This window comes from Alexandromys fortis, unplaced genomic scaffold, assembly GCF_014885135.2.
Source record: "Alexandromys fortis isolate MF-2015 unplaced genomic scaffold, M_Fortis_MF-2015_v1.1 scaffold_0, whole genome shotgun sequence".
In the NCBI taxonomy this organism is placed as follows: Eukaryota; Metazoa; Chordata; class Mammalia; order Rodentia; family Cricetidae; genus Alexandromys; species Alexandromys fortis.
The window spans coordinates 24,596,414-24,617,616 of NW_026067949.1; the positions used below are offsets into that span (position 1 = coordinate 24,596,414).

General features: G+C 44.7%; 1 protein-coding gene across 3 annotated transcripts in view; it reads right to left on the reverse strand.

Moving 5' to 3' along the window:
* Atp8a1 (ATPase phospholipid transporting 8A1) overlaps positions 1-21,203 on the reverse strand; it is a 200,873-nt gene that overhangs the window by 59,396 nt on the left and 120,274 nt on the right. For all 3 annotated transcript variants that reach the window (XM_050149965.1, XM_050149964.1, XM_050149966.1), the window contains 2 exons: positions 19,037-19,101; positions 137-309 (listed from right to left, as the gene is read on the reverse strand). In XM_050149965.1, the coding sequence (XP_050005922.1) occupies positions 137-309; positions 19,037-19,101 (238 nt within the window). The remainder of the gene's footprint in view (positions 1-136; positions 310-19,036; positions 19,102-21,203) is intronic.

The window sequence follows — 21,203 nt, forward strand, 5'->3', positions numbered from 1 at the left end:
TGGCCTCCCTGGGCTCCTCCACATGTGTGGACATACTTGCCCTCACACAGACATATAATTAAAATAAAATCACTAAAAGATACCATTAAGATAAAGTCACTTTGGTTGCAAGTGGACAGTGCTGGGGACAACTTACCTGCAGCAAATGACGGCTTTGCAGGACAGAGCTAAGTCCAGGAAATATTGCCGCACTCCGAAGGTTAGGGCGTATTTGAGGGTCTTCCCGTCAATGATAAGAGCAAAATCGTTTTCCTTCCGAAGGGCATCCCCAAGAGTGGTGCAGTGCCGACTGAGAGTTTCCCTGGTTCCCTGAAATATCAGCCAAGCTCGTCAACATTCATTCTATTTGTTCTACTACAAAGTCTCCAAGGTGTAGCTAAATTTCAAGTAGTAATTACATTGAGTTATTTTTAGTGATTAAAAAAAATCTTTCAAATTTCTTTCACAAACCTTCATTCACTCAGTTTTCACAACAGCCCCTGGAGAGGGCAACTGACAAGGTTATCAGTTAGGTTCTGTGGGTTATATACCTGTCCACGGCGGGGCAGGGATGGGACCACAGTCGCTTCATCCTGCGTGACTCTGCCATTCATTACCCTCACCACGTGATTGCAATACTGCCCGTAGCATTTTCAGCAAATTCTCTTCTCAAGAAAAAGAACAATGCTGACCTAATTTATGAACTAGTCAGAACTGGTTTGCCGTGAACCAAGAAAAAAAGTTGGGGAACATATTCGAAATAATTTATGAGTGTTCTTTTGAGAATACTCAGTGCTATTGAAATTTAATGCCCAGGAACCTAGAGCAGGAAACGCAGGGTTCGTAATCTCCTCTAACTTCATGAAGTGGCTTCCGTGGCTTCAATCATGGTTCTGTGATGCTGTATTTTAGTGTGTGTGTGGGGGGCAGAGACATGTAGCTTGGTAATTGTGATGGAGCCAATATAAAGAGCCTTTCTATCAACCAAAAGTTTACTCTTAAGCAGAATAAAAACCTTTAGTATCAGGGAAAGCTTTATTCATTTAAATTGCGTAAGAACAGGTGTAGGTCCTTCATCAAGGCTTTTCCCCTCAGAGGGAAAAAGGAAAAAAAAAAAAAAACAAACCCACCATCACTACTAACAACAAACAACGTACCACACACAAAAAATGATCATTTTGTATACCCAGTTTTCCTCCCCAGATCCTAAAGACTCTTCTTCCAACATAATGGTTCTGTCCAGTTCCTGTTCTAAAGAGCCCTGGCACCGAAGAAACACAACAATCATTCTCCACAAGGAAACAGACATTGAAGTTATGGCACGAGTACTAAATCTACAATTATTTATATGAATAGAATACAGTCACACATAATACGCTTATAGGATACTTTGCGTTCATTATATTCAAAACAGAGAGTTAAGTGTGATGGTTTATTTGGATTGTCAACAGCGTTAGCCTAAGCAGCACCCGAGTGTGACTGTGACTGTGTATGCAGAGACAAGCAGACCATGGGCGCTCTGAACTAATAATGGACTCACACCTTGACAGCTTCACAGTGTGGTGCTGCTGCTGGGATGTGGTGAAGCGAGGTGGCGCCTGTTAGAAGTGTCACCAGGTGCGGGGCCGAGGTGCTCTTACCTGGGTCTGTTCCAATCTCTGCTTGCCCCTGCTTCCTGCCCACTGTGCTGGTCTGCTACACCCTGCCCACATCATGAACTGGACTTGGGAAACTGTGAGCAAAAGGAACCCTTTCTCATCGCTAAGTTGTTCTTATTGGGCATTTGGTCACAGAAAAGTAACTGATACTGTATTCCTCCAATTTAAGGGCGTGGCCCAGTCGTTTCAGGGTGTGGGAAGCAATAGGGAGATTAAAATTTCACACTGGCGATATTGGAAGGTGTTTTTGTATTTGTATTCAAACGTGGTTCACACTATATCCTAGCATTTTAGAATCTGTTTATCTGAATGACAAACCATGTCATACTATAGAGTAAGAGTGCCCAATAATCCCAGCAGTAAAATCTTCCAATCTGATCATTACACATTACATTACACCGGGGGTGAACACTTGCTCCAAGAGGACTTAAGGAAGTGTAAAAGTCTATAAAATTCTGCCAGGAAAGTTTACAAATGGCAGTCTAAAGCACATGACTCCAGATTGTTTTAAAAGCAAATTCAGAGATTAGGTGGAAAAATAAACCAATAAAGGTGTGAAAGATTGGAATAAGAATAAAATGCCTGAAATGTGCTGTACACTGGGCTGTTCTAAGAGCTATGTGCTTAGACATTTCTGTTAACACGAAGTATAGATACTATTCTTGTGTTAGTGTTAGGACGCAGTGCTCAAGCTCCTTGCTCATGAATACATTTACAAAGTAACATCAGCCCAGAACTAAGTTTCTGCTCTGGTTTGTCTTTCTCTGCACACCCCATCAAAAAGAAACCAAATGCCAGAAGCATCAGGTAGCATCAGGAGCAACTTCAAGGCCACAGTATTCTTTCTGCGGTTTCCCAGAAGCCTTCACTGCCCTTCATCTCACCTGTTCATAAAACAGAGTTCAAGCACAACCATGTCTCTTCCTGCTCTCCCATCTATCCAGGGCTTCAACCCACTAAAATCTATCCCCTTACATGGTATCAAATCCATAGTTTGATCCTGAGGAACTTTCCCCAGAGTTCCTTCCACAGGCTTGACTCTTGCATGTCTCTCCTGCCAAAGAAAGCTGACCTACCAGACTCCCAAGCTGCCCAGTGCAACTAAGCCTATGTTAACAAAGCCCTCAACTCCAGGGGAATGTCCAGGGCTGAGGCCCTGCCCAAAACGTGTACAGAGCCTACAATTATCACACACTCAGAAAGACATTTAATGACAGCACTGATAAATAGTGACAGCATTCCACTGGCAACAGTCCATTTCTCTTTAGCATGCACACGCGTGTGAACACACACACACACGACAGACAGAGACAAAGACAGCAGACTTTCAAATAAACAGCCTCTGTGTGTGTGTGTGCGTGTGTGTGTGTGTGTATGTGTGTGCGCGTGTGTGTTGCTTAAGTGACACTTGAACTGGAAACCTGAAACAGAACCTACAAGGGACCCCTGGGAGACTTCAGGTCTCTTTGGGGATCAGCTGTAAATGAAGAAATCACCCTCAACACTGTGGAACGCCCATGCTCCCCAGGCTGTGGGAGCAGCCCCTGTGCCCTGCTTTCCTTTTCTAAGGTCTTCTCTGACACCTTCAAATTGGCTGAAAATTCTCTTATTTGTGGCATCAGGACCTGTGTCTCCTTGGTGACTTATCAAAGACCTTCAGCAAATCAAGAGGTGTCAGGAGATGTAAGAGGCAACATCTCAGGCAGGGTGAAAAACTCAGCAGCCCACCTCGGGTGTGAGGTTACACCAACACCAGCCTGCTAACTCGCGCTATTTTAGTTCAGAGCGTCCGTGTACAAGGAGCTCTGTTGCTGGCTGGGTGCCGCTAGTTATGATTTATATTTTATCCTTATTTATTGTTGGTGCTGTTAAAAAAATTCTCTTCTTTATGAAACATCATTGCATATTCTCCAAGCCTGGGAGCTGTGCTTTATGGCCTCATGGCATTGAAGCTTATCTCCTGTGGCTATGGATAAATTTATTACTGTATTAGCTGCCACTCTGTTTTCTCTTTGGCTACTGGAGGGGGAAATGTTTAAACATTTAAACTCAGTGACTTGTGAAAGTGGAAATATGTAAAGAAGAAGTTAAGTTGGAAAAAAAGGATCAAAGACGGCATAGGGCGGAACAATACAAGGTCTGTGCAGCATCCTGCCCGTTGCTATTTGTAAGCTGGATAAAAGGGGGCATCAGAGGTGTCCCAAGGCTAAGGCAGTTTGTGGAGTCAGACATGGGGACAGAGGAAAGGTCATAGTTCTGGCCAATAAGGGAAAAGTGGATTTGACAAGGCTGTGACATTTCCTATGGCTTCTCCTCTTTAGTCCCCTGTCCCTGGACACCAGTGTCTTGCACAGCTGTATACTCAAGGAGAGCATTCAAGGCAAGGAAGTCCTTCCCGACCATCTTGCCCCACCTTCTCCTCTCTGCAACATCACAACCTTGCTACAACAAACACACCATTTCTCAGTGCCGGTTAGGTTTTGTCAAACTTGATACAAACTAGAGTCACTGGAAAGAGGGACCCTCAGTTGAAGAATGGGTTCCATCAGGTTGGCCTTTGAACCTGTCTGTCAGTTGGTGCCCACTCCTGAGTGGTGGTCCTGGGTTGTGTTAAAAGAGCAAGCTGAGCAAGCCATAGAGAGTAAGCCAGTAAGCAGAGGTCTTTTGTGGTACCTGCTTCCAGGCTCCTGTCTCAGCTCCTGCCCTGATTTCCCTGATAGACTCTCATCTGTAAGATGTAACAAACCCTTTCCACCCCACGCTGGTTTTGGTCAGTCTTTTATCACAGCAATAGATGGCAAACCAGCATAGGCAGTACAGTAAAACAGAGGCATCAATCTCTTCTCCCCCAGAGGCTAGTCCACATCCTTCTTTCCTCCTGCTTAAAACCTGACTCATAAACATCTGTGTGCTTCATTCTCCCCTTAGCAGCATCCCCAGCCCCCATGGCCATTTAAGCCTATGTACAAGGTCAACGTTTTCTTACTCCAAGAAATGAATAAATAAACTAAAAAATAAGTCTCAAGATTCTACTTTCTCCAAGTCCTCCAGGTAACAAGAATGCTTCCATCTTTTGGGTCCCCTAAATACCCTGTCTGCTTATGTAAAATAGCTGTGGCCCAGCTTGATTTGCATCTCAGCCTTCTTCCAGCGCCTGAAGTCTGTGATGAGGAGGCCACAGAGAAGACAACAGAACTCCTTGTGGGAAGTTAAAACATCTCACTCACTCCTGTGACCCCTGTGGATGCTTTCCTGCTGTCTCTAAACTCTTCAAGAATCTGGGGTACGCTCAACTAGAAGAAAGAAAATGTTACTGTGTTTCTCCTAATAAAAAAGAAATAGGGAACAAATAATTAATGACAACCCCACATCTACTTCTGCATCAAACAGCATCGACTGTCCAGTGAATGCCATAAGATACACACCCAGGCTAACTACCGAGTGACCAAGGCAAGGCGTGCAGCTGTAGGCCAAGCGGGAGGAAATGGTACTTTATTCGGTTTATAAGAAACTGAGAGGGGGCTGAGGAGAGGGAAGGAAGAGAGAGGAGAGAGAGGGAGGAGGCATGTTGAGGAAGAAGGCAGTTAGGGCAAGCAGAATTCTTTACAACAGCAATAGGGCCATGGATTTTTCCTAAACCCTCACTTATATTTAGAGCAGAAGCCGGTCAAAGAGACAGCATGTTCACAGAACACACTCCAGTGAAATGAAACAACCCACAACAGCAATTGTGCAGGAGCCCGGAGACTGGCAGCTTCGTAGAAATCTTTTGCACTATGTTTACATGATCTGTAGCAAGAAAACCCTTGATAAAAATCACAGAAGGTGCCCCAGACAATGAAATCGGATACGATCTTACAAAGAGATACATCGGAAGCTGTGATTTGTATGGTAAGGATCGCAGGACCGACAAGCTGTCATTTTTCTTTTGGCGGAACTGCTTAGAACCAGCTGAGGAAGCTGAGGGCCAGATGCACAGAGAGGCAGAGAGCATATCGGGCCACCTAAGAAGCAGGTCTGTGATGGGCCCCAGATGAAGTGCCCCAGAGAGCAGCTGCATAAAAACGACCCTGTTCAGTTCCTCGCCTTTCTGTTCCTTTCCAGATTCCTCTCAGCGGTTTACGGGACAGAGTTTTACTTAGGAACACTTCCAAGGAACACCCTTCCTGAGAATCTGCAGAAATCCCTAGGCAAAGGGGAAGAACCATCATGGAGCAGGAAGGAGAAGATCCAGGACAGGCCAGCACACAGTGCCTGAGGCTACTGGCTGCCACAGCTTGCCCTGAAGCTAGAGTTTCTTAGCTGTAGTGACCCTACACAATGTGGTCACCATGGATACTCCGAGGGCATCAGCAGCAGGTCTAACCAGCATTGAAAGAAACAAAGCCTACCTACACTTACTTATCCAAAGCATATTTTGGTGTTTGGGCCCAAACACAACTAAGCATCTAGTTTTCTATCTAATTTTGGGAACCTATTAACATGAGAAGAAAAAGTGATAAACTATATTATGAAGAGGGTTTAGCCCCAGAAAGGAAGAACTAATACAATAGAAATTCTGAATAACACCAACTTCCGGGCAATATTTAACAAGGCATTTTTATTCTGGGATGAATGTCTGTGTTTCTTCAAACTTCCTACACAGAAATGCTGACTTCCTATGTGATGGCGTCCTAGGCGGCAGGACCCGCGTGAGGTCGTTAGGTTATGGAATCTCTCTGGGATTTGTACATGGCTTTATAACAGAGATTCCGTGAAGTGCTCCTTCCTCCTGCCACAGAGGATACAGCAAAAGGACACTGTGAACCAGGACATAGGCCCATGAGACCCCTAGCTGCTGGCACCTTGCGGGCAGACATTCCTGACTCCAGAATGGATCTTCGTTGCTGAAGCCATCCCATCTGTGGTACTGTTCTTAGAGCAGCCAGACTGAACTAATGCAATTTTGTTACTCTTGGATTTGTTCTTTTCTCTTATGAATTAAGGGAATGGGCATATCAGTGGGAAGATGCTGCTCTCATTTTGGTGAGAGTGGACTTCAGATTAGGAGGACAGTCCTTCCCACCTGGTATTAGAGCCCAGAGCTTCAAGTTCACTTGCTGTCCTCCAAAAGAGCAAAGTCTAGCAACAGGCTGAATAAAGATGGAGAGAACCCAGATGAGAAGACGGGCAGGAGGTGGGGCCCCTGTGGAACAGCTCTTCGGAGCCTGTCTGCAGGCGAGCACAGATGTCATCAGCACAGAGGCGGCTGACTGCCCAGAGCGCACACCTGCAGCCATGTCAAGGGAGACGTGAGATGCCGAGGCCGCCTGTCGGGGCTTACATGTCACTCCAGCGTATTAACAGCGTCAAACGAGTGAGGATGTCATATTGTGAAGCACTAAGTTCTGGGAGCTAAACATACGCCATGGTTCAACATGGTTCAACATTCAAGGTTTCCCTCAGTCTCAGATGCATACAGAGTACAACAAAGGCCATCAGAGCTTTTGCCTTCTGTAAGAAGGAAAAAGCAGATGTTTTGAGAAAATTCATGATAAAAAATACTTGAAAAAAATACTGAATAGCTTCAAACATTAACTCAACACCTTAGGACCTCTAAATGTGTGTGTATCTGTGAAACAGAGAGAGAGAGAGAGAGAGAAAGAGAGAGAGAGAGAGAGAGAGAGAGAGAGAGAGAGAGAGAGAGAGAGAGATTTGAGATTCTTGCTGGTCTAGAACTCAATATATAGCCCAGATTGGGCCTAAACTCATGAACCTTCTGTCTCAGTCGCTCCAATGCTGGGATTACAGGTGTGCATTACTATGCCTAGATGAAAACCCCTTTTTTTGGTAAGATGAGGCAGCTACATAAGAATTCAAGAGTTCCAGAAAAGATCCCCTGCTGTGATAGAGCCGTGTCCCATCTAACTCTTGCGGGCTTGACTCGCCGGACTCATCTGACAACCTCCCCTGAGGTGGCACTGGAGCACCCTGAGCTGGAGCCTGGCTCTGCCACTTACTGACTCTTTCCTCAGGCAGGATTCTTGGGCTCCTCCGAGTCCAGTTTCCCCCTACTCATCAGATTGGATTAATGCTAACTTCCCAGAGTGACCGTCACGATGCAGTATGCTGACTTCCACTTCCTCATTGTGGAGAAAGCGTCCCGCCAAGAGCTCAGCACAAAGCTGACACCAGAGTTCTTTCCCCTGCTCTGGCATCAGGCCCAACAAGTTACCTATGTGAAGAGACAGTACCTCCAACTGCCAAGCTCTGTGGAGCAACAGAAAATCCAGTAGGTGCAGTCAGTCCCGGGCTGGGGTCACTTTAAGCGTTCTTACAAAGTCTCCCGATGACAATATTCCCATCTACCTGTGGCTACTAAAACTCAACTCTCCCAACATGTCTTCTACTGCATAAACATGATCTGTAAACCCGACTGCCCTCCAGTTCTAGTACTGAGAACATCACCTCTTCTGCAAGGGCATGCAGCTCCTGGTGCATGGTGGGAGGAGAAATATTTATATAATTACTGTCTGTTTTCCCTTAATAATTTCTGCCTGAGGTAGAATGACCTGATACAGCTCATTTCAAAAATCACAAAGCAAAATGGAGTTCCTCTGCCATGATTTGTGTTTTATTGTGTGAGTGACTAAATTAATACATGTGTTTGTGTAAAACAGTCCATGATAAACCTGAGGCTATTTCTCCAGCGTATTCTTCAGCTATAACACCACCACGGCAATTCTCAGGCACCGAATAGTTCTTAGGCACAGACATAAGTGTCACCTGGACAGTGGGGACTTATTCTACTTTGGATTTACTGTAATTCACCATAATTTAAGAACAAATATTAAAAAGAACACAAATAAGAACTTGGCATCTAAACCTATTTTATTAGCTATTTTGGTGGCATGTGATCCTACCTCATCATCACTTAGAACATGAGTTTTATGACCCAAATGCTTCATTCTTCTCCTACTTTTATGCTCTCCAAGTGGTCACACCCTAAAATTGCAAATTAGCAGAACATTCCAGGAACATTTTTAATAACATACTCTGACTACATCAAGTATGGACAATGTTAGCACGTTCTTAAAGGGTGAGTTACGACTCCTGTAATAACAACTTGGATAAACCACTGGGTATTACTTATTTTTCTACAATGTGTTACTGATTCAGTGGAACAGTGGACATTCCAAATACGCCTACGCAATACATATATCAACTGCTCCTTCAGCTACTGCAGGCAATAGTAAAAGAATATACACCCGAGAGTAGAGAGAAACTACATTTATATACAATCAGTCTGTTTAGTATGCACCCCAGTCAGGAGAGCTAGTGCTCTTTGACATAGTTTTTTTTTTTTTTTTTTTTTTTGATAGAAAGCCTTTGGTGTTTTCTAAATTCCTATCCTAAATTAGAATATAATATTTAAAAACATATGTGTATAGAACCGAACCAATATAAAGTAATTTTTCCAAAATGCGTAAGGGCAGACAGAAGGTGAAGTCATTAAAAACATATGGTCAGAGAGGTCCTCCAAAGTAGCTTAGTGGAAGGCAGCCAAACGAATGCATTTCGCCAATATATATCGCTGAAGATAATGGGGCGGGGGAGGAGACAAAAAAAATCGCATGCTTTGTTGATATATAAATATGGGTTTTCCTGAAGGAGGATAGATGTGTAACGCTGTTGTGGAGAAAACAGTTCAATCTTGCAGAGGGGCCGTGCCATCTGAGAAAGGTCAAGGGTCACAAAATGGAAACAGGTAAGAGGGGGAAGTCGGAGTGCTGGGTAAATTGCACTCAAACCTCAGTAGAGGTTTGAGACTCGGAATCATGATAGGTTCCATAAGGAAAATAATTCCCTGAGAGCATCAAGTCTCGCTTGGAGTCCGGGAGAGAGAAAGGGAGAGGAGTGTTGAATGCGTAGCCAGCCTGTGTTTTGGTGTCGGGGTCGGGGTATGCAGTAAAGAAAGATCAATCCAGGAAAAGGAAGGAAGAATGAGATGGGGGAGCAATTATATAATTTAAATAGTTTTGTGGATAAAGGCTTTTACCAAAGCCTTCACGGTAATTATTTCAAACCACCACTGAGAGCCTCCTAAACACTTATTTTGAGGTTGGTATTAAATATTCTCCAGCGGTGGCTGCGACTCAAACACGAAAAGGAAGCGTTCTGGGAGGGACGGGGGTCGGCAGACATCCAGTCTCTCCGAGTGCCTTCAATTCAGCCAGGAAGAGGTTGTTCAGAATATACCACTGGTTTTCTGAAAATCAGCAAATTACCAAATCCACGGTCTGGAGAAGGTAAGTTCTGAGGCCTATGAGAAACTGTTCCCCAGACCCAGAGAAAGCAAATGCCGAACCCATTTGCTTAATAATTTCAATTAATGAACGGAGGAATATGGAAGAATCATTATCTGCAGGACTTTCTCAGGGCAGAGCCCCAATGCACACTGTTCCTATTATTCCATGTCTTAAATAACTCCTGTGTACAATTCTCGTACGGGCAAAACTGGATTCCATGAATTTTCCAGAAGGGCACCCTCCTTTAGTTGCTCTGTGGCCCTGCGGCTGAGTGAAAGAACTAATGAAACAAGTTGGAAGACGTGGCAATGATTCTCAGGATGCAGAATCCTGTGACTGAGTCATTTTGTCACTAGAGAAGGTACAGTTATTTAAGGATACATCCCGACTCAGACTTGAGCACACTCTGGACTTGGAGTAGCTGGCGTGGAACATCAGGAGGGATATTGTGATGTCCAGCATGTGAGCGCAAAGGGTCCATCTGCAGTGTGGACTAACGGTCCAGGCCCTACCTACAGGAGCAGAGCGGGCAATGCCTCCCGGTACACCTGGCACCCTGCCTACCTACAGGAGCAGAGCGCAATGTCTCTGGGTACACCTGGCGCCCCATCAGTCAGTTTCTCACAAACTGTTGGTTTTAATGCTGTTCTGACCCGCCAAAGGTCTGGGGAGGAGAGATGGGAAGAAAGTGGAGGGCGAGGAGTGCGCCCTCAGAAATGTCAACAGTTTGAGGGGAGAACAGCAAGGGAGCAGCATGGTTAGAGATCACTTATCTGTAATTCTAGGTCTCAGGGAAGAGTGCAGATGTTTAGGCCGAATGAGGGAAAGAATATTCAGACTTGGGGGTGGGAGAACTTCTTGAACCAGAGACACTATGAATCTGTGAACAATTTCACTCAGGGTTCTTTCTGTACACCAGCCAGTCTCGCTGCAGCGTGTTTAACAAAAGGGGACACGTTTAATTCCACGAGACCAAACAATGTGTTTGATGAGACTTTTTCAACCACATACTCTGGCTGCCAGCGGATACGGTCTTAAATTAGAGGCATGGAGCAGAGACGATTTGTTCAAACATCATTTTCACTTTTTACTAATGCTTTCATTTCTTCCTGGGGGTAAACAGTGTGAATTACAGGATCTAAACAATCTCCCTACCACGGGGCATGACAGGAAAGCTCTAGGCTTCAGATAGAGGACGCGAACACCTCTAACTACCATCTGAAGACTGCGACCTCACACTAAAAGAACTTTGCTAATGGTAAGAGAAACAGCAGCCTAGACATACCAAAACTGGCAGTGGAAGGGAACTCGGTGTGGTTTCAAACCTGTCTAAGCTAGTTTTCAAAGCAATACAAAACGTATTGTATTAGACTCAGGGGACATATCAAAACAAAACCTGAAGTAGCTCGCATTTTCCTCCCCCCGCCCCTTCTCTTCTGGAATCAGGTCAATGATTTGCTTATTCTGGATTTCTTTCAGAAGCCATTTATTGGTGGCTGGATCCCAAAACAGTGAGGCTTGTCTGCATAAAACATGTAAGTCGAGCTTAAAAGGGTATAGATGACAACTTCAGCATTTATACCTGGAATGTCCTGTATGTTATAGGAGACATTTTCAGGTTAGAAAGTCAAATGAATAGGAAAAAAAAATTAGCAATTGTTGGAAGTGTTTTCCTTTACCAAAGTGATGGAATTCTGTCTTTTTTTTTTTTTTTAAATGCGTGGTGTGGCCAACATATATCAGAGAGGAAATACTGAGATGCATAATCAAATTTATGGCTGGTTTGGGGCCACATTCTCTAATTAAATAGAGACATGTTAAGAAGCTGTGTAAAGTTATCTCTCATGGACGCTCTCCTCTCCCACAGAGCAAGAAGCTGTGTAAAGTTATCTCTCATGGAAGCTCTCCTCTCCTGCAAATAATGCTGAAGAAACCAGAGCAGTGAAGGCTGCGGTCACAGCATTTCTGGGATGCTTACCAAGGCAGGTTGCAGGACCAGGGGAGGGTAAGGGACCATGGATGAGAGGATGAGAGGATGGCCCTGACCTTTGAGCCTGGCTGAAGCCTCTCGCCAGCCAGCAATAAAACATTCAAATCCAATTAACACTGGCTGTGAAAGCTGCCTATCTAGAGAATATTTTATATAGATTTATTTTCAAGAAGGAATGTTAAAGTAACAATGAGCCTACGAGTTCACTACCTTCCTCCTTTCCCAGCGGTAAAATCACAATATACTTACTAGAAATCTCATACAAACCCCTTTTCTTCTAAAGCAAAAACAAACAAATAATAAACCAAACCAAAAAGAAAAAAATAAAAAAGAGAAAAGCAAAGAAAAGTGACAACATCAACGTCTTAACCGCCTTGAGGAACTCTTGTAGCTCACGGGGGACATTTTGCGGATTGTGATCCCTATCCAAAGCACCCTAGAACAGCCATGTAATCTCATTCATCGAAAAAGAAGGGGGCAAGATAGGAGGAAGTCTCAGTAACTCTCTGAGATGCAACCCAAGAGCCAACAAAATCGCCTCATGGTTACAGCCGCGACATGGAAGGGTGACTCTTGGGACACACACACACACCAATGTGCGAGGGTGTCTTCTTTCTCGCTCTATTAACTCATGCTGAAATCTCTACCAAACCCCCAACTCTGTCTTTACCATCTCCTTCTGAGGTTCTTCTCTGTGGCATCCAGAGACTCAGTTACCCCGGACTGGAAGTCTTGAACGGACTCCAGACTGCCGGAGGTGGAGACGCCACAGCTACCTCTGGCTCCCACACCACTGCCACCAGCACCTACTACATGTGAGCCACCGGGGTTAGTATTAACAGGCACTGTTTTATCTAACCCTTATAACAGCATGTTTAGGAGACGGATATTTTTATTACTTCGGCTTCACAAATATGGTAGCTGAATGCAAAGCAAAAAAATGATATATTATGTTCTGGAGAAGGCATTTGGTAACTACAAGCCTAAAAGCTGTGGATCTTTTTCTGAGTAGAACAGCGAAGCATAGAATCCTGCAGAAGAGACAAGAGTCCCCTGCTCACAGTGGCATGGCTTGAATGTAAAATATTCCTCACAGGCTCATGTTTTGAGTGCTTGGTCTCCAGGAGAAGGTGTTGAGTGGGCAGGTTGTAGAACTTCTAGAACATGGTATCTAGCTAGCAGACGTCTTCCACTAGGGGGCAGGCCTTTGAGCGGGAAAGTCTGGCCCAGTTTCTAGTCCCCCTCCTGCTTCCTGTTCTTCCAAGACAGGAGGAGAAGCTGCATCGTCTTGCATGCATGAATTCTGCCATACCCTCACACTATACACTACGATGGACTGAAATCACGAGCCAAAGGAATCCCCCCTCCCTTGGATTTTTCTGTCTAGTATTTTATCATGGCAATGAGAAAAGCAACTCGTCATATGCATAGGAAGTCAGCGAAATGACATTTTCCTAGGGGACAGCTGATACACAGCTTCCCCAAACACCAGGTAGGGTCTCCTGACTAGGCTGCGAGTGAATGTCTGTAGCAGCAGAGACAGTCTAGAGAAAGCACAGCTAGATGAGCGGAGGTGGTGGGGCTGGTTAGGAACTTGGGAATGCGGGAGCCTTTGACTGTGAGTAGAAGGAATTTATTTCTCAGAATAGCAATCTTGTTAACTGAATCAACGAATAGAGACTATCTCTCCATCTGTTCCCCAAGGGAAAGCCAGACAGTAGAAAGGAGGCTATACCAGAGTAGGAATGTATCTAAGATCTATGGCTTCCTCCTGGGAGAGTCCACAGATTCCTCATATGCGAGAGATGCTAGATGCATGTAAGACTAAGGATGGGCACAGGAAACCCAAAGAATGATGGGCTTGGAGTGATGTGGGAGTGTCATATATCAATCTGTTGATTTCATTGTTAAGTAATAAAGAAACTCCTTGGCCCTGATAGGTTAAAACATAGGTGGGAGGAGTAAACAGAATAGGATGCTGGGAGAAAGAGGAAGTGAGCTCAGACTCTGCTCTGCTCCCGGAAAGACCCGAAAGCTCTGCTCTCTGGAGCAGAGATGCCATGCTCAGCTCTCCCGGGTAGATGCGATAGCTCTGCGCTCTGAGGCAGATGCATGAAGCTCAGACCCAGGATGGACGTAGGCTAGAATCTTCCCGGTAAGGGCACCTTGGGGTGCTTACACACATTATTAGAAATGGGCTAAATTAATATGTGAGAATTAGCCTAGAAGAGGCTAGATAGAAATGGGCCAAGCAGTTTTGAAAAGAATACAATTTGTGTGTTGTTATTTCGGGCATGAGCTAGCAGGCGGCGGGGTGCTGGGGACACAGCCCCGCCGCCGCTCTTATTTCAACAACCTGTGGCTTCAGAAATAATAGTCTCCAACCTGCACTAAGTTTGACAGGTGAAATTGGGGATGCTGTTTTGAGTTACTGGAATGAGGCAAGCCTTGAAGATTTTTCTAATCATGCAAAAACTTGGACCAAAGCTACCAACCTCAGTCTGGAGAGATGGCTCAGCAGTTAAGAGCACATGCTGCTCTTCCAGAGGACCCCGGTGTGGTTCCTAGCAGCCACATCAGGCGGAACATAACTGTAACTTTAGCTCCAGGGGATCCGTCACATCCGGTCTCCACAGGCCCTGGCGCCCATGTGTACACGCAGACTTACACACGTAGTTAGTTACAAACCATAAAAATAAACCTCAACAACTATAAAAAGCAACCAAACAACCAAAAAAAGAACAACAAACAAAGGCTGAGCCACCTGGAAACATTTCTAGAGATCCACAGTGCTGTCACAGCAAAAAGGACTTGAGTGACCTCACAATTACCTTTCTCAATGTGACATAAACCTAGTTTTTCCACAAAAAGTTTCAGTCATTTTGAGAGACTTTAATTAGAATCTGGGAAGTAAAAATAGGCCACAGTATAAGATTCCCTGGTTCTTGCCTCACAGTTTAAATGCTTCCAGTTTTTAACATGTTTTGAATAAATTATTTTCAGAGAGACTGAAGGATTTCCAGGAAATGTAAAAAGGAGTCCTGAAAGAGTCGGTAAAGGAATGAGACACTTCTGAGAGGTGGGTGGGATCATTCCTGTGCCCTGGTTGGGGCAGGGGAAAAGCGTATTTCCCTGAAGCCAATACACTGAAATTCCCCGATGCTGCTCAGCAAGTGTGCAATCAGGATCCCTAAGAGGGTGGTCAATGCCACATGAGAGAAACCACACAAATCCCGGGAAGCATCTGTTACTGCCTAATAGGTTTTCGTCAGCTTCACATGCCTTTTAATGACACTTATCCATGAACTTTTCTTTCTTTATGTGTGGAATATGCGAATATGCACGTGTGTGTGTGTGTGTGTGTGTGTGTGTGTGTGTGTGTAAGGAGGACATTGTTTGGATGGTCTTTCCTATTTCTCTCCATCTTATTTCTTGAGAAAGGGTCTCTCACTGAACCCATGTCCTGCCATCTCAGCTAGGCTAGCTGGCCAGAAAGCCCCCCGAATCTCGACTTCTCTCCCTCTAGGGTTATAGACATGTGCCACTCTGATGGCTTTTAGGTAGATTTTGGAGATTTAAACAGGTCCATATAAGTGCGTAGCAAACGTAATACCCGCTGAGGTTTTTCCACACACTGAAATTCTGATTTTTGAATTTAAAAAGTTCAACAAGTCTTTCTGCCTAAGACATCTGCATTGTCACCGAGAGCATCTTACTTCGCCATGTGGTGGCAATCCAAAGAAGAGGGGAGCGAGATACTGAGTAGGATTCTTCCATCTGTGTATGTCTCTCTCTGTGGTGTTCAGAAGGTTAGTGACATTGAAACTCAAAAGATAAAACAGGAAAGCGAGACAAATGTCCCCTTTATCAAAGTCACCAGAAGAAACTTTCACTTCTTTTGAGAAATAGCATCTTCCTCTGCAGCTTAGGTCAGCCTGAAGCTTGTTATCCTCCTGCCTCTGCCTCCTGAATGCTGAGATTACAGGCACGGGCTGCTGTGCCACCTGCGGAAAGGGGATGGTGTCTATGCAAGTCTTCAGAACTTCAAAACACAATTCCTTATAACAATGTAACACGAGACCTGTCTTCCCCACTTTAACATTAGTCTGGTAGAAAACCTGGGCAGTGTGTACAGCAATATGGGCCACTCATAAACGATGACCTACAGCTAGGACTTACCACCTTATGAAAAATATTAAAGATGGGAAATGACACACTTTTATAAAAGCACACATTAAGCAAAAATAGAAAGCTATTGGAATCATTCTTGTCCCACCATGCTTCATAACATCTCTTTGTATGTTCCACACACTATGTTCACCACACCAATGCTCTGCCCAAGGTTACAGTCTCGTTATATATAGACAGCTAGACTATGGCTCGGAGAAGCTGATTTCAATGCCCAAGGTCATCATTGTGCTATTTCAGAGGACGATTCCAGCGCCCTTGACAAGACACACGTCCATATCTTCCTTCCTGAGACAGTTATGGTCCTCGGGTTATCACTTGTTACTTGTTCTTTGTGCTCATGGACTGATCACCCCGGACTGGCTCGTTATCTGTCAGTATATAGCCTACAGATGGGCTCTTTTTCTTTCCCTCTGCCATGGGAAATACAAACAATGCTTTACCTACAAGCAACACACCAGCTCTCAGGGTTTGTCTGAACTTCGAGCCTTCTCCGATTTTCTGAAGGCACTGGGCGAAGTGATGCTTCATCTCCTGGTGAGAAACAAATGAGTTCACCCCAGGAGGTCTGACCTCAGACAGCCAGTTTGTAAATTCACTACTCAGCTCCCAGGGAGAAAAACCTTCCCCAGACGTTGCTGGGAAGACTGGCAACATAGGGAATGAGTGTTAATCCCCTGAGCCACAGAGTCTGGCTCCTACCCTAAACTATTGCATTCATAAGGAGGCTTCAGATATGACGAATTACCTCAAGTTGAAAACTGATGCACACTTTTATTTTTTTAAAAAGGGAAGCCCTTAATTTGAAATGATGGTGACTCAGCGCTCAGGTATCTATCCGTCCAGTATTTACTATGTGTTCTGAAATTTGTTGGGCACCGGGAGGGATAAGCCAGAGCAGTCCCTGCTCGCAGTGAAATTGCGTGTTCCCAGAGTCTTTCTCTCTTATTTCTTAGAAAAACAGGTAGCGAAGGTACCTTTGAGGGGCTTTTCGATTTGAGTTACCACCCAAGAAATCTAAAAACGAAAACAAACACCACTGTCTTAACAATACAGGGTGCATGCTAGCTGGTTTTACCTGGTTGATACAAACGTAGCCGGGAAGAGGGACTCTTGGCTGAGGTGTTCCCTACATCAGATTAGGTCGTGGTTGTGTCTATGGGGGACGTTTTCTTAATTGTTAATTGATGTAGGAGGCCCCAGTCCGGAGTGGGCAGGTGTCATCCCTAAACACAGGGGCCTCCTCCGCTATATAACAAAGGAAGCTAGCTGAGCCAGCCAGAAGGAATGAGCTGTAAGCAACGTGCCTCCAGTTCGCGGCTTCAGTTCCTATCCTGGCTTCCCTTGATGATGGACTGTAACCTATTAGCCAAATAAACTCTTTCCACCCAAGACACTTTAGGTCACGGTGTTTATCATTGAAAGAGAAGTGAACTGGGACATTGAATGTCAAATATTTTTTGATATTTCACCGTTTCCCTCCAGGCTATTATTTATAGTACTTGATATCTAAAACACTTAAGGCCAAGCTTGCTGAAGAAATGGGGGAAAATGATGGCGCATAATAAAATGAAAGCAGGCACGTGGCCACATGCTTGGGAAGGAGAAAGTCCAGCTCCAGATGCGGGCAATGAAGTGCGCTTGCTTTTTTGCATTAAGTCCCATAGGGCCTAGAATGCTGATCCTCCTGCTGCTAGAGAAACTGTTCACCAGTGTGACGAAGGGGATGGAAAAGCAACAAACAATCTTTAACAAGTTACAACCTTATGTTCAAGTTCAATGTTCCCTTTTCCTTCTCCAAGTATGGCTTGGTCTTTGCTGCAAGGACTTTCTGCTTCAAATAGTCTTCTCACTCAGTGACTCATCTCTACCAGACTGTCATCCTAACACGTCACAGAAGCCCCAAGCAGACATCTTCCTCACCTCTGAGTCTGTCTTGTGGACCTTTACTTTACTTCGAGTGTGTCAGCTTTTGAAAGGCAGGGCCGACTTGGTCATTGTTCACAAGATAGTCTTTTGGCTGTGCCATCCCAAAGCTAATACATAAGAAGGTGGGAAGACTCCCAAAGAGGCTCAGATGCAGGGCCATGATGGTACTGCTGCAAAACTATTGCAGGTTGTTCAAAGACTTCACAAGAAAAGGAAAAAGTACCAGGTTTTGAAGTTAAGTAATTAAAACATTTGCAATCAAGGGTTGAGGATTTCGGTCCCCTAGGCTCCTTCTAAGCATTCTCCCCAGTGACTTCTTCACCATCTCGCAATACAGACGGGTGGCTTTGCAGCTTCACCCAAACCCCTAATTATCAATGCTCCCCTCTGCTTTTTGCGTCATCATGAGTATTTTAAGCAGGTGTAAAACCATCACCTCCCTGTTTTGTCTTCCACCTTTCATTACCAGTAACCACCTTGACTTTAAAGTATTTACAGGTCATTTGTCCTACATATTAGTCCACTAAATATATCATCCTAGTAGTTAGGGCATCAAAACACACACACACACAACACTAAGAGACCTTTTGCAGAGACATGGTTATTTTGTATTGGTTTAGTATCCCTTTCAATAAACTCTTTAAAACAGAAAAAGGTATTAACTTTCGAAGCTAAAGGAGATCTAAAAGGCTGAATACACAAAACGCAGTATTCCATATAAATGAGCTGCAGGCCATAAGCACCGACCCAGGGTTTTTGTGAAGCAACTTTTCTGTCTTATAACATTTAGGAAACCAGACAGAAGTTTCTTTAGCTAATACATGTCGTGTAAAGCGTGAGTCAGTTTACGTTAGTGCTGTCCAAAGCTGCTAAAGCACACAGTTAAAGCAAACAAAGAGAATGAAGTATACAAAGCTATCTTTTAACCTTACGCCAATGGAGTGTTTCCACAGATATCGGATATAAAAAAACAACAGAAGGCATTGAAGCATAAAGTCACTCACATCAAGGGAGCCTTCATTTATAACAATCATCCCCATGTTCTTCTTCAGAAGTCTGCAGGAGTGTCCTAGGCACACAATAAACAAGCACCATTAGTCTTTCAGGAAAGAAGGGACGCTTAGAGAGCAAGGGTATGATCAAATACCGAAAGAGCATCTTTACAGAGAGGGAAGGGTTATCAGCTGTTTCTCAGACTAACAGGAAGTTAAAGATGAAACACTCTCATTGGCCATCAGGAAGGGTGTGAGATAAGGACGACATTTGCAGCTGCCTTGATAAACAATATGGAACAACCGAGTTTAGTGTTTCCACATCCTGAAGGCTGCCAGGCATATGCACTGTATCCTTTATGGTGGCCAATATGAAGGGTAAAGGCCGGGCCAGCAGGTGTTTGCAGAGAAGGATCCGGAGGCTGGGCGACTCTCTTGGACCTGCTGTCCTCACTATCTCCCTGTCTTGGATGGTAGTGACATCATTTTCTTGCCCTTCTTACCTGACTCATCTTACACTAGCAAAAATTATACGAGCATTGTTTACACTCGCTGTCGCTATCCTCTCAGTGCCTTGCTCAGCCATCATCAGAGCAGCTTCCTCCCGTAGCAGATGGGAACCAATACCATAGCCACAACAGTAGCCAGACATTATGCGGAGAATGAGAGACTCTGAAACACTCAGCCCTAAACGGGATGCCTCCATTAAACCCTTTCCCTTAGGTCTCAGGGAACTCTGGAGAAGAGGAGGCAGAAAGGGTGTACAAGCCTGACGGGATGGAGGACACCAAGGAAACAAGGCCTTCTAAATCAACAGGATCTTTGTGCATGCGAACTCAGAGGCTAAGGCAGAATGCACAGGGCCTATACCGGTCTGCACCAGATGGGGTCCTAGAGATGAAGAAAGAAGCAGACACATGCCCCATTTTTAATCCAAAAGTGAGCTCCAATTGGTAACTACTTGCCAATGAAAAATTAGTTTTTTTCCAAGGGAGTCTCACTGGGGAAGGCCGCATAGATGCCCAGCAGTAGATGGCCAGTAGAAAACAGACTCAGTGGCATCTTTGGAGATTCCTGTCTCATAATGTCATGGCAGGGCTTAAGAGTTATTTTTAATGTTCCTCTTTAATTTTATTTATATATCTTCTCTCTTTTTATCCTACAGGTCTTTCACGTATAATTTATAGTTTCCAGTTCAGGTGTGTGAACGATTGGGTCTCCGCATCTACATGTTTCTTGTGCCTCTTCTTGGGCTCTTTCCCCTCTGTTTTGTCCGATTCTAATGTGACAGTTTTTGTTTTATCTTATTATTATCCCCTAGAAGGCTGTTTGTTTCCTAATGAGAGATAGAAGGGGGCTGGATTCAGATGGGAAGGAAGGTGGAGAGAAACTGGGAGGAACAGAGACAGGAGAAACTGCAATCAGGATGCGAGAAAATTTCTATTTTCAAAAGAAGAAAAACAATTAAAAAATTGGAATACCAGCTACCTCTCATCATTGCCATTTGGTCAAAGCCACCATTACACGCCCTTGGGTCACTGTGGCAGCGTCCTCACTGACTACTCTGCTGCTTTACTGGCTTCTTAAGACTGACGTCACTCTGCACTCAGTCTGTGGCCACAGGAAGCCCATCACATCTCTCCCTGTGGAACAACATCCTATGTCTTCCCTGTCACGCAGAGCAAACCCAGAGGCTTTTCAAGGCCTGGCACTGCCATCCTGTCTGGCTCCCCCCTCAGCACCGGGGCTTGCTCTGCAGCAGAGGGCAATCAATACCTTGCTACCCACAGCAAACTCCTCCTCCTCTTCCAGGTCTTTCCTCAAATGTCACCTTCTGCAAGTTCTTCCTGATTTCCCTCTGTGCAATGCCCTTTCTCCTCCCATATGACGTGTGTGTGTGCGTGCGCGCGTGCGCACACACATGTATGCACATGTATGCACATGTATGCACGTGCATGCACATGCATGCACGTGCATACAGGGCTAGAGGCTGACCACGAGTACCATCCCTCAAGTGCCATCTACCTCTCACTGGTTTGGAGCTCACCCAGTAGGCCAGGCTGAGCCTGTGCCTGCTCATTGCTTGAATGCTAACCTAAAAAAATTCAATAAATAAAATCTCTACTACTTACACGGACTTTGTGATGGCTATTCCTGGCTGTCAACTTGACTCCATCTG